The 12,691-nt window shown below is 37.4% G+C and overlaps 1 protein-coding gene across 7 annotated transcripts in view; it reads right to left on the reverse strand.

Moving 5' to 3' along the window:
- Positions 1-12,691, reverse strand: part of FNDC3A (fibronectin type III domain containing 3A) — a 112,634-nt gene that overhangs the window by 16,236 nt on the left and 83,707 nt on the right. For all 7 annotated transcript variants that reach the window (XM_032099740.1, XM_032099739.1, XM_032099741.1 and 4 more), the window contains 7 exons: positions 12,506-12,644; positions 12,002-12,055; positions 11,260-11,384; positions 7,953-8,127; positions 7,263-7,349; positions 2,084-2,222; positions 319-387 (listed from right to left, as the gene is read on the reverse strand). In XM_032099740.1, the coding sequence (XP_031955631.1) occupies positions 319-387; positions 2,084-2,222; positions 7,263-7,349; positions 7,953-8,127; positions 11,260-11,384; positions 12,002-12,055; positions 12,506-12,644 (788 nt within the window). The remainder of the gene's footprint in view (positions 1-318; positions 388-2,083; positions 2,223-7,262; positions 7,350-7,952; positions 8,128-11,259; positions 11,385-12,001; positions 12,056-12,505; positions 12,645-12,691) is intronic.

The raw sequence follows: 12,691 nt of genomic DNA on the forward strand, positions 1-12,691 counted from the left end.
CCAAAGCTACATGTCCCTGTCTTCTTGCCCTAAAATGTCTGAAATGTGTCATTTCATTTCCAAACCTGAATACACCTAATTAGTAAGTTAAACAAAAAGCATCTCTTGTGTCACAGAATTTTGTGCCATCTTTCTTTTCTAAATCAGAGAAAAAGAACTTCTTGTATACAAGCATAAATGTGCCTCTATTTTCTTTTTGATGTCAGTCTCTGGCTAACTTTCCCTGTCATAATACACATTTTATTCTTCCCACATGCACACAGAGGCAGGAAAAAAACCCCACACAACTAAATGCCAATGTACAATTCTAATACTTACCACTTAAGCCTTCAGACATTTCCACAACATATGTATTTATTGCTGCTCCCCCATTGTCTTTTGGTGGATCTATAAAAAAACAGCAATATTCCAACTAAGCAAGGGAAGTTAAATGGCTTTATAGCTTTTGGGGAGGATTTCCCAAAGGCAAAATCAACAGAAAGCTGGAGATGGGTGCTTATTTAGACAAAGAGCATCCTAGTCCAGGGCAGCAGCAAATCACTCCAAGTCCTGCTATGTGAAAGCCAGCTCTCAACTCTTCTGTACACTTTACATAGGAAAATGGACAAGGGAATCGCCCCTGGGAGATGCCAGAGCAAACATTTCAGTCTCAAGTGCTGTGGAAGGCTGCTTGATTATGGACTCAGGGACACAGACTCTAATGGTCCTGTAATTTGGACAGCAGAGAGGAAAAAGTATCATACGGATTTGTATATAAGGATGTTTCAAAATTATTTCAGGAAAGAATTTCAAAAACCTAAATATTTTGGGACAGAATAGAAGTCAGGAGCTCTACACTGAAAAATTCTCTCTTAACTTCTAACATATCACTAGAAATTGAATGCACTATCCTCCCTGGTACAGTATTCACGTACAAGATACAAATCTACAGACCTTTCTTTGACATATAATCCTGCTTCTCAAAGATGATTTAGAAAATATCAAAATGAAAATAATGTGAAACAACATTTTGAACAAATATAAAGACAGCATCACACTTCAGCACAGAAGGGTACTCCTGCCTGAACATCACATTATGGATGTGCTGGATGAAATGATGTTGGGTCTTAGGCAACGGTTACGTATCATAAAACTCAAGCTAAGTAAAATGAGACTTATATGGCAGATAGCACTTCTTTGGTTGGAAGGAAATTACTCCAAATGAAAAATACAATTGTCACATTAATTATCACATAGAAAGAGTATCCCTGTTCCAAATAAAGACCATTAAAAGTTTTATATATAAGTAGGTATTTTAGGTAGCTTTTGATATACAAATCAGGCATTTTTAATAACTTCATACATTATGCATCACACATAAAAGATCAAGTATCAGGTCCTGATGTAGCAAAGCACTCTGGGAAGATGCAAGACTGGACCTGCTGAGTACTATTTATACTCTACAAGTAAATTTCTTATTATTGATGCTAAAGAATTAAACACACTATTAAATGGAAATAGGTAAGGAGTGACAATAAGTGTAATTTTTAACTGTTTGATTTTCTGCTAAAAAACTGCATCGCACAGTACTGTTTAACCTTCTCCTATTTTACAGCATAAGGCTAAAAATTCCTGAGCTTAAGGAAAAGTTTCTCAAGATCCTTAGCGAATAAAAATTTATCTACCAAAATCAAATACTTTGAAGATACAGGTTGAACTTCAATCTTTTCTTTTGATAAGAACCCAGAATGTCATGGCACCTACGTTTTGTCCCAGAAAAACTGAACTTCTTAGTACATCAATTAACCACACTTTTTAAAGTGTTGTAGTCCCTAACAGTCCCTATGTAGCAATAACAGTCCCTATGACAATTAGCATATTATTCTTCCCACATAATTAGTTACACCGGCACACTAAGTACTTTGAATCGGTATTTTTCCACAAAAATAGATCATAATGGCTCAGTTGACTGAAGTGTTAATGAAGTAAAACCTGACCTTCTGTATAAAAAATATCATATATATATATGTGTGTGTGTGTATATATATATATACATATAAAATACAGAAGACATACTCTAAATAGAGCTGGACAACATTCTTACCCCAGATTATTTTAAAACTCTGTGCATGAATTTTTCCTTTCACTGTGGGTTTTGAAGGTACTCCAGGTTTGTCTGGACAAGTAATGTATTCCACCGTCTCACTTGGACAGCTTTTCCCTTCTGAGTTATAGGCAATGACCTGCAAATATATATAAAATACTATCAATGCATTGGATAGTAGTATGCTATTCACTTTATGGTAAGGACAAATTAATTTATGTGTATATTTAGATGGATAAATACACAATAAATTACCACAAGAACTAAAATTATTATACCCATTAATTTTACATTTTCGTTAGTCCCATAGTTAAGACAATCACTATACTGAAAATAGAAATGCATGCAAATTGCCAGAAAAAACCAATTCCTTAAAAAAATCCCTCTCATCGTAGCATAGTACCCTCTTTTACAGAAATACATTGAGAGACAAAAAAAGCATTTATATGGGAAAGTTGTATTAAAAACAGCAAAGGGGATATCAACTCTTCAATCCCAAGGATAATTATGGCAAAAGTTGTCATGAAAGTCACGTGAAGGTCAAGGGTAAATAGTGTTTAACCAACCTGAGTGCCTTTCATGATGAAACAACCTGCTCAACAAATGGGGGAGAGCTGTGGACATCATCTACCCTAATTTTAGTTTGACCTCCACAACACCTATTTACACAAGCTGGTTAAGATAGGGACAGAACAGATGGACCACAAGAAAACCTGACAAAACGCCAGGCTCAAAGGATGTTGGCTAATGGTTCGAAGGCAAATTAGCAGCTGCTCATGAATGGATCTCCTCAGCAGCCAATCCAATGTCAGATTCTACTGAATATCTTTAGAAGTGATCTGGATGACAGGAGTGAGTGATGCTCCCAGATTTGCATACAGCACCAAACTAGGAGAAGATAGACATATGCTGGAGGGAAGAGCCACCATACAGACTTTGATAGGCTGAAATATTGCATGAACAAGAACTGTATGAGCTTTGGACAAAGATACAGTCTTGCACCTCGGATGGAATAATCCCAGCACCAGTGCAGTCTGGGGTCTAACTCTAGCCAGCTTTTCTCTTTTCAGCTCTGCTGAGAAGACATTGGGATTCTAGTAGGAGGAAGCCAAATGAATCAGCAAAGCATCTTGGCAGTAGCAAAACCAAACTGGTTCATGGGCTGCATCAGCAAGAATTTACCCAGCAGAACAAAGGATTTAATTACATCACTTTACTCAGCACTTTTAAAACTATGCTTGGAATACTGTATCCAGTTTTGGTCCTTCCAGTTCAAGGGACACTGGGAGACTGGAAAGAGTTCAGAAGTGGGCCAGCACAATGATCAGAGGATTAAAGAACCTGACACAGGAAAAAAAGTTTTGTTTTATTCTGCCTAAGTAAGAAGTTGTTTCATCGGGAAGGATCTAATCACAGCCTTCCAATACCTAAGAGAGAGCTGCAGAAGAGATGAAGACAATGCCTTCCAAAGGATCTATGATGACAGGACAAGAGCCAGTGTGTTAGGGGAATTCTAGCTGGATATAAGAAAAGATATTAATTACCATTAGAACAAACTTCCCAAAGAAGTGGTTGACTCGCCCTTGTTGGAAATACTGAAATCTCAGCTCAACAGGGCTGGGACAGGGTTGAGTTGCCTAAGCTAAGGCCCTGCTTTCTACACAAATTTGACCCAGATGGTCACTAAAAAGCCCTTCCAAGCTAGACTTTTCTGTGAGTCTAGGAAAACAATTTCCTGCTAATCTTGACATTTCACTTTTTAGTTTAGTTTAACAAAACGCTAAACTACCTAGTTAAAAAAAAAAAAAAGAAAAAAAAAGAGGTTTTTTTTGGCTTTTAGATCTATTTTAAAAATGAGCAGAATCGAAATGACAGCAGTTAGTACAGACTGAGAAGAGGAAATGCAAGCTAACATGTCTCTCAGACATTAAGTCTCCCGATCCAGTTTACAAGATTAGTAATCATCTGGTTGTCTTTGTGCCCTTACAAATGAAGTTAAACAGGCAGTTAGCATTTACGTATTATAATAAGGTTTCGAATGGTTATAAAGCTTCTTTCAAAAGCCTTAAGGAATATTACTACTAATTAAGTCTTTCCCCTGTATAATAAAAATTAAAGACCTGATTAACATAACATTTGTTTCTCCTTTACGCCCCATGAATGAGCAAACAGAGACTTCTGTTTATTGTTTTGCTAATAAAACCAGGGTATAAACATTGGGGTTTTTTATTTTAATGAGAAACTTAGGATGTTTAAGTAACTATACACTTACTAGTTAATGATGATGATTAATCTGTAATATTACTTTCAAAGGAAGACTATGATCAAGTCTTGCAGAAGCTAGTTTCAAGGCAATTAGCTATTCTTCAGTTCATGTGTAGCCATAATAGTGCTAGAAACATACTGTATATTTTAAATTATTTAAATACTAAGTTATGCAAAAACCCCAACAAAATCATATTCAGAAGTGCAAAATAACATCCAAAAAGAAGTACTTACATGCTTTAGTGTTAACTCAAAACAAATCAACCAACCCTTGAACTATTACCTTTCACATTGCAAAGAGAAGCTGTTCTTCAACAGTTCCCAATTGTTCCTTGAGAAATAGTATTTTAGGTGTATGCGTGACAACAGCTATCAACATTTTTCACTTGCAGACAGATGAGGTCACTTCTGACTGTGCCTCAAGTTGCACCAGGGGAAGTTTAAATTGAATATTAGGAAAAAATCCTTCACAGAAAGAGCAGTCAAGCATTGGCAAAGTTGCCCGGGGAAGTGGTTGAGTCACCATGCCTGGAGGTATTTCAAAGATGCGCAGATGGGTTGCTTAGGGACATGGTTCAGTGCTGGGTTAACAGTTGGACCTGATCTTATAGGTCTTTTCCAACCTAAATGATACTGTGATCCATACTGTGGGACATATCTTTAGCTTTATTCCAAAACCTGAGCAACTATTCAGGAGTGACTTAAAACATAGAAAAGCCCAGGTTGGAAGGGACCTGAAAGATCATCTGGTCCAACCCTTCAGGGAAAAGTGAGCCTAGACGAGATTATCTAACACCCTTTCCAGTCATATCTTGAAATCATCCAGTGATGGGGACCCCACCACATTTCTGGGGAGGTTGTTCCAGTGATTACTTGATCTCACTGTGGAATATTTCTTTCCTACACCAAGATGAAACCCCATCCAGTGCAACTTGCAACTCCTGCCCCTTGTCATCTCTAGATGGCTCCTTGTGAAGGGAGAACCTCCCTCCTCTCTGTAGTCAGGCTTTAAGTACTGGCGAACTGTGATGATTGTCCCTCTGAGCCTTCTCCAAGGAGAAAATATGTAATTCCTTTAAACTTTCATTACAGGGCAGGTTTTCCAGCCCTTTAATAATTTTTGTTACCCTCCTTTGGACCATCTCCCAGTCTGCCTGTCTTTTGTGAATTGTGTGGATCAGAACTGGACACAGTTCTCCAGGTGTAACCTGACACAAGCTGAATACAGGGAAGATCTCTTTATCTCTGCTAGCGATGCCACTGCAGAATCAGCCCAGGATCCAGTTTGCCTGAAGGTCCCTTTCAGCAATGCTGCTCCTAGCCTATAGTGGGCTCCTTGGTTATTCCAGACAGGTGCAGAACTCTGCACTTGTCTCTCTTAAACTTCATACTGTTTTTGCTACCTCACTCTTCTAGCCTGTCCAGGTGTTTCTGTAAGATCATTTTGCCTTCTGATGTGTTCATCTGGCCACTCAGTGCAGTGTGACCAGAAAACTTGGTGAGCGTGCTTTTAATCCCATTGTCAAGATCAGTTGTGCAAATGAACATCATGGGGCCTCCTATCCTCAGGAGTTCCTAATTCAGACAGGCTGCCAGCCTGATTAGAAACCATTGATCACCACCCTCTGAGTGGGGCCTGTTAGCATACTACCTATCCAGTTCGTGCCTTGCCAATTTGGCCAGGGAGAAGGCTGTGAGAAACTGTTGAATGCTTGCTGAAGTTCAGGTAAAGAACATCCACTGATCTCCTTGGGCCAACTGGAAGAGTTACCTTGATGTAGGACATGATCAGGCTAGTCAGGCATAATTTACTTTTGGTGTAGGCTTTTCCCAATTGCCTGCTTTGTGTGGCATGTCACATTTCCTAGGAAGACTTTCCATTTCTTTTCCAGGAACTGAAGTAAGATTAATAGGCCCATAGTTCCCTGGGTCCTTCTTGTAGATGGGGGGTATTACATTCACCTCTTCCAGACATCAGGGATATCCCCTGACCTGCATCACTTTTCAAATGCTATAGATAGGGGTCCTGCAGCAATGTCAGCCACTCCTCTCAACATCCAGAAGTGAACTGAGCCCTTCTAAGAGACCAAACCCCAGCCTTGTCACAGCTACCTTATCCTGTAATCTGGGGTCCAGTTATGCTGGTAAAGGCAGAGGCAAAGAAGGTGTTTAGAACCTCTGCTTTATTGGCATTATTTAGTAACTTGCTTCTTTGCCCTGTTTAAGAATGGCCTCTGTATGTCTTCCCTGTGCTTCTACTTCTCACATATCTGAAGAGGCCTTTTATGTCATTCTTGTTATCTTTGGCCAATTTCAGTTCTAGCTGATCCTAGCCTTCCTGACTTTAACTCTGCCTGTCCTGGCAAAGTTCTTGTAGACCTTGATGGCTATTTGATCACCTTCCCATGGCCAGTATGCTTCTGTTTAGCTTTTAACCACACCCAAAAGCTCATAGGTAGGGCAGAGTTCTTCCTGAACTAAAAGTTCAGCCCTCAAGACATATTAGAATGAGCTCAGCACCATAGTAATATGGATGACTTACTAACAATTTTTTTTTTATCAAGGCTGCTCCTTACCCCAACACCTTTATTGTGTTTACTATCAAAGAACCCATAGCTACACTAAGTAATATCACCCACGTATATGAAACAAACCAGCCAAATAAAAAACCCCAGCTGTTAAGAACACGTACTTATGACTTGGAATTTCAAGATATTTGCAGCTGTGTTACGCGCTTGCAGAGGTTCTTAATCCTTCTGCAGAAACAATAACGCAGGTATTCAGCCAACAGTTTTAAGAAATTGAAATTTTAAGAAACTGGCATCAAATTCAGTCTTCCTTAAAAAAAGGCTCTCCCCACTTCTGAGTCAATCTCAAGCTAGTCTGGTACCCAAACATACAAAAAAAATCTTACCCTAAATTTATATTTTGTACTACGCCTCAAATTCTTCACCGTGTAGGTAAGATCGTCACCATCATATTTTGGCTTGAAACCATATCCCTGCAGAATTAAATAGGATTATTTGAAACATTATCTTTGCAGACCAGAGGATCTAACATATTTCATACAAATAAATTACTATTTCAAACTGTAATTGTTATGCTTCTCTGACAAAGTAATAAGTGCACCTTCATTGTGTAAACACAAAAATTTTTTATGAAGAGGTGTGAATTCATTAACCGTTTTCCAATCAGGAGAGAAGAACAGTAAGAAAGACATATACAGTGTCACTGGAAATTTTACCTAACACTTTCAATGATAGAACAGTACTGATTTTAAAACAAATGTTAGTCTGAAATCTGAACATCTAGAGGGACCACACTTCATGATGCAATTGCTTTGATCCAGCTCTTATAAAGCTTAGCTTTCACACAGAAGTTCACAAAGTTATAAGCCATTTAAAAGTCTTTGCAGGAATGGGGCTTAACAACACTAAACACAATTAAAAGAAGAAATCTAGGTGGACTGGTCACAGCAATGACAAGTCATTAGCTTATTTTCAGAAAAGACAGTTCCTTGTAGAATATTCTAGCAAAAATAATCATTGCTACACTTAAAACAATAATGTATCAAACATACTGAGAATAAGTATTCTAAACTTACTGAGTTCTCATCCTCCATCTCTAATATATATGAGATTCCTTCATCTGATGGTGTTCCTGAGGGTTTTGTCCACTGAAAGGATAACCAAGTAACTCCAGCATTAATCAGCAAAGGACTTGCTGGTGTGGTTGGGGCAGTGCCTGAGGTATGATACAGGACTTCTTCACTAAAATCACTGTTTAAAACAGACAGTATGTAAACTAACTAGACACAATAATTAATATCTAAAAACCAAAATTCTTACTAAACACGGCTATGACAGTTTCTTGGACATATGCACAATGGGAAATTGCAAGCTGTTACAAGCAAACAACTTAACTTGCCCATGAGTCTGTCAGTAACAAAACATCTGAACAAGGTTAACATGTTCATAATTGAAAGACTCCTTTGTATGATATAATTACAATGTTTTGCTAACCAAAATGTTTTGCTTTTTCGTATTAACTCAGTATTCTAAAACACTAAAGCTCTAAATGCAATAATATACTAATAACACAGTGTCCTTCCTTTTCAAAGTGAACACATGAAGGCATAAAAACATTAGCAAGACCTCAAAACAAACTTCGCTTATGTGTTCCCAGCTTACTTTGAAGTACATTTTCTCTAGTGATTGAGAAAATAATAGAGTAATAGTCTAATTCAATGGTGAGCTACTTTAAGAGCTGATAAAATGAAAGTCTTATTGCAGAAAAAGAAGTAGAGTGTATTCCAGTGAATCTCCTAACAAAACTGTTATCCTTATCTGATTTAGATTAGATACACATTGTGGTGAAAATACAAATAAACTACATAAAAAGGCCTACTGTGAAACAATGTAAAAGTCAGTAAACAGGTACTATGCTTGCACAGATGGTCTGACACACATGCAGCTAGACTAAAAAGCCCCACCTGATCTCAGCTGGCTTTGCTGCTTCTACATCAAATCTGAAGAATCACTTACAAGCCTAAAGCTAGTCTAGTTTTTTTAACTATATGAAACTAATGACAAAGATGTAATTTTGAACCCGACTTGCCTTAAAAATCTCAATAAAAAGATAATTTCACTTTCTCTCTTACTCAACCTGTATTATAGTGATGCATATGTTATAAATTTTGGTCTGCACTGAGGTGTTTTTGGCATTTAAAGGAAAAAATCTTACAGACAACATGTTATCAAGAGTGTTGATAGCACAGAAACAGACATACTGTCTGTGAGGACAGAGATGTGAAGCAAGATGGGAAAAAGTACAAAACAAGAGAGAACTCTTAAATTTGTGAGAATAGTAATTTTTTTCCTGACAGAAGTCACAAGCAGGAAAATTACTGGAATGGACATTATGTGATATCTACAATATATTTACTAAAAAAAGATCAGCATTTTATAGGTAGCATGGAGAAAGCATGAACACAGGCTAGATACAAGTAGTATGTCTAGCTGTATTCAAAACAAACTATTAAAGGAGTCACCTTAAAAGTAGATATAAGGTAAAAAACCCCACATAAAAATATTTAATCTCTAAACTTGATTGAACCACTCCAAAATACACTGAAATAAACTAAAAGAGTTCCAGCCATAGCCATATTTGAATGACTATTAAACAATTCCCTCAGAAGTACAAGACTATCTATTTTTGAAAATAAATTTTATTTTTCCAGTTTTCTTTAACCACTGTTTCATGTAGGTTAGAATTAAATTTAAAAATGAGTAACTCAGAGATAAAATATCTGTTCTTTTTGGTAAAATTATTTAGACAAAATTCTGTCTCCGGATGCCTAATGTTCTCAACGTTCTTCATAAGGGATAAACAGGCACTCTACACTAATAAATACTATTTCAAGAGACTTCTTAATTAAATAATACCATGAAGACAATAAAGCACATCTTCACAAGGCTATGAAATATTGATTTAAAAATCTATTCAGTGTGATTAGTTTAAGAAGGGTACTTAACTGATTAGTGTCTTCAAAGCTTACGCTGGAGGAATCTGTAATATGTGTAGCTATTCCTAGAGGGTACATTTATACTCAGATGTAAAAAGGGAACAGGAAGAGAGCCCAAGCACTGGACCCTGCTTAACTGCCAGCTCCCTCCCTGTCTTTACTTTTAACAGTTCCAACTAAATCTCATCAAGACAAAGTCCAGGAGCAGCTCAAGAGAATAATTAATTCCAGGAACATCATCCAGAAGGCAGTAATGTAATAAAGACTATTGGAACACACCAAAAGTCATTCTAGTCCACTATAGTGTCCACTGACAGTAGCACAAAGCAGGTGGTTAAGGAAAAACAAAGGAACAGGCACTTTATGCAATGCATTCCCTGAGTACTCTCCAAAGACTCCCAACACATGCCTCAGATCTCCTGAGCCAGCTGTATTTTTCACATACTTAATAGTCTGCATAAAGTTCCTTCTGCCCAGCATGAATTATGACCCTGGGTCTGGCTCCCTACTCTTTACACTGCTCTTCAACACAAGCAGCCACTGTTGTTTCTTCTTCCACAGCTGCACCTTCTTCTGCCAGTTGAAGGACACACAACACACATCCTCTATTTCATGCTATAAGATCACCACTCTACTGAGCTGCAGCACAGTGTTCATAATATTTGAATTAAAAAACAAACACAAAATAGCAATTTTAGGCTGACTGTGAGGGAAACCGTATTTTTAAGCCCCACAGGACCTCAGGGTCCAAGTACTACTAGGCAGTGTGGACACCAGGAGTCTGCTCTAGAGCAGATGAGCTCTGGTGGTGTGATTGTTAGCCAGGTGCATCTGCTTTGCCTGATGACCAAGAAGCACATTCAAGAACTAAGGTACCCAGTAGTGCAAGCATAACTTGAGAAAACATTTTTTTTCCCCAAGTTCTTACTTATATTCTCCACTGAAGTTAGATGTCATTCAGTCAAAAATTCAAAACAAAGTTTGGTGCTCTATAACTTCTGAAAAGTAGTAATTAAAAGCATGAACCACGTATCTTTAGCACTTATAGTAAGCTTTAGAACTTCAAAAGAATTCATTGATACAGTAATGTCATATTCTGTCTATTTCCAAGGGTAACAGGAGACTAACAGACACCTTAGATGAAGGGACAGTACCCCAGCACACAGGCTATCTGCAAAAAGAATAACCCAATCACACACTGTGAGTTAACTAAGCAGTTGGACTAGATCACTGTAGGTACCTTCTAACTGAAATATATATTCTATATTCCATTTCGGACCATTTGGACAAAAGACATTTTTCTTTAAATGCCACCGTATGTTTTTCCTAAAGAAACACACACATGCATGCATATTCATTCCATATTTACGTATGTAATAGTATTTACCTCATTCCCATGTCATTTTTGGCTGCTAGCCTAAAGGTGTACCCCATTGCTGGTGATAGTTTAGTGATCCTATACTGCTTCTGTTGACCATAATAACACTGGCAAAACTCTCCATTTCCTTTTCCCTAAAAAGGAATAAGTTAATCATATTATTCACCTAATTACATATGCATGCATCAATTAAAGTACACACAAGCATGAAGTAAAATAATTTTTTGAAATGAAATATAACTCAAGAATCTCCATATAGTGAGGCAGTCACGTATGAAACTTTGTATTTGTATTAAATTAGAGGCTTTTTTCCTTCCTTTCATTTCCCAGTTCCTTAGGGCTGAAAGAATAAAGGCCATGAAGATTTTGCAGCTCTGCCATTTCAGGATAGCCGTCCAGGTAGAGACTGCAAATGTTTGCAGAGCCATAGCTGATCCATCCACTTACTAAAAAAGACAGACTGTTATAGAAAAATGATCCTTCTGTGTCAGCTCTTGAACACAGTACTAGACTACAAGTGAAAAAGCCACTATTAAGAGTGGCAGAACCACGCAATTAAGATCCTTTTATCTTATATCCCCTGAGAAAAAAAATTGAGCAGTAACTGTATTTTAATAATTGCTTCAGGAATTACATATTTGTCACATGCCTCTAAACAGAAGTCTTAATTTTCACACAACTTGACATGCACAGACACATACAACTACTTGAAAAAACTACAAGACTAAAAATAGAAGAATAACTTGCTTACTTCATCCCATTCTAAAAGGTAACTGTGGATTTTGGAACCATTATCACAAGATGCCTGTAACAGGAAAACAAGAAAATTAAAACTCTAACTTAAGACCACTTAAAAAATGCATGTATGGGCCAAACCATGACAAGAACAGTGGAAGGCAAATGAGGCTCCCATTATATGATTGTTTCACTTGCCAAGACAGTCCCAGTTCAGTCTCCATTCAATGAATGCTTGTTTCATGTTTATGGTTTTTTTTCCTAACTTGGATCTTGAAAGGCACTGGGGACTGAACTCAGTAACTTTATCTTAAAAGACTCCTTGCTTTTCTGTGAATCCTTCTCTTTTTACTCAAGCCCATATTTAACACAGTAAATCTATTTCCAGTCAGGGAACTGTGACTGAAATGAGGTTTGACAAAAATTGTCAGTTTCAATGAACTGATATTTTATTGGTAAATCCACAACAATTCTGAATAGTTTAAAATATTTATTTTAAAGGCTGTGAAGCAATTCTTACCTTCCACTGAAGAGTAAGAGAATTTTTGGTCCGATTAGTTATCCTGGGAAGATTTGGAGTATCAGGTTCACAACTCGCTGTGGTAAAACTCTCTGCTTCAGATGGGCTCCCCTTTACACAGTTGCATTCCACTTGGACTCTAAAGTGGAAGAGTCAATAACATTTTGCTTCAAAATCTGTTTTCCA

The sequence above is a fragment of the Corvus moneduloides genome, chromosome 2, assembly GCF_009650955.1.
Source record: "Corvus moneduloides isolate bCorMon1 chromosome 2, bCorMon1.pri, whole genome shotgun sequence".
Lineage (NCBI taxonomy): Eukaryota > Metazoa > Chordata > Aves > Passeriformes > Corvidae > Corvus > Corvus moneduloides.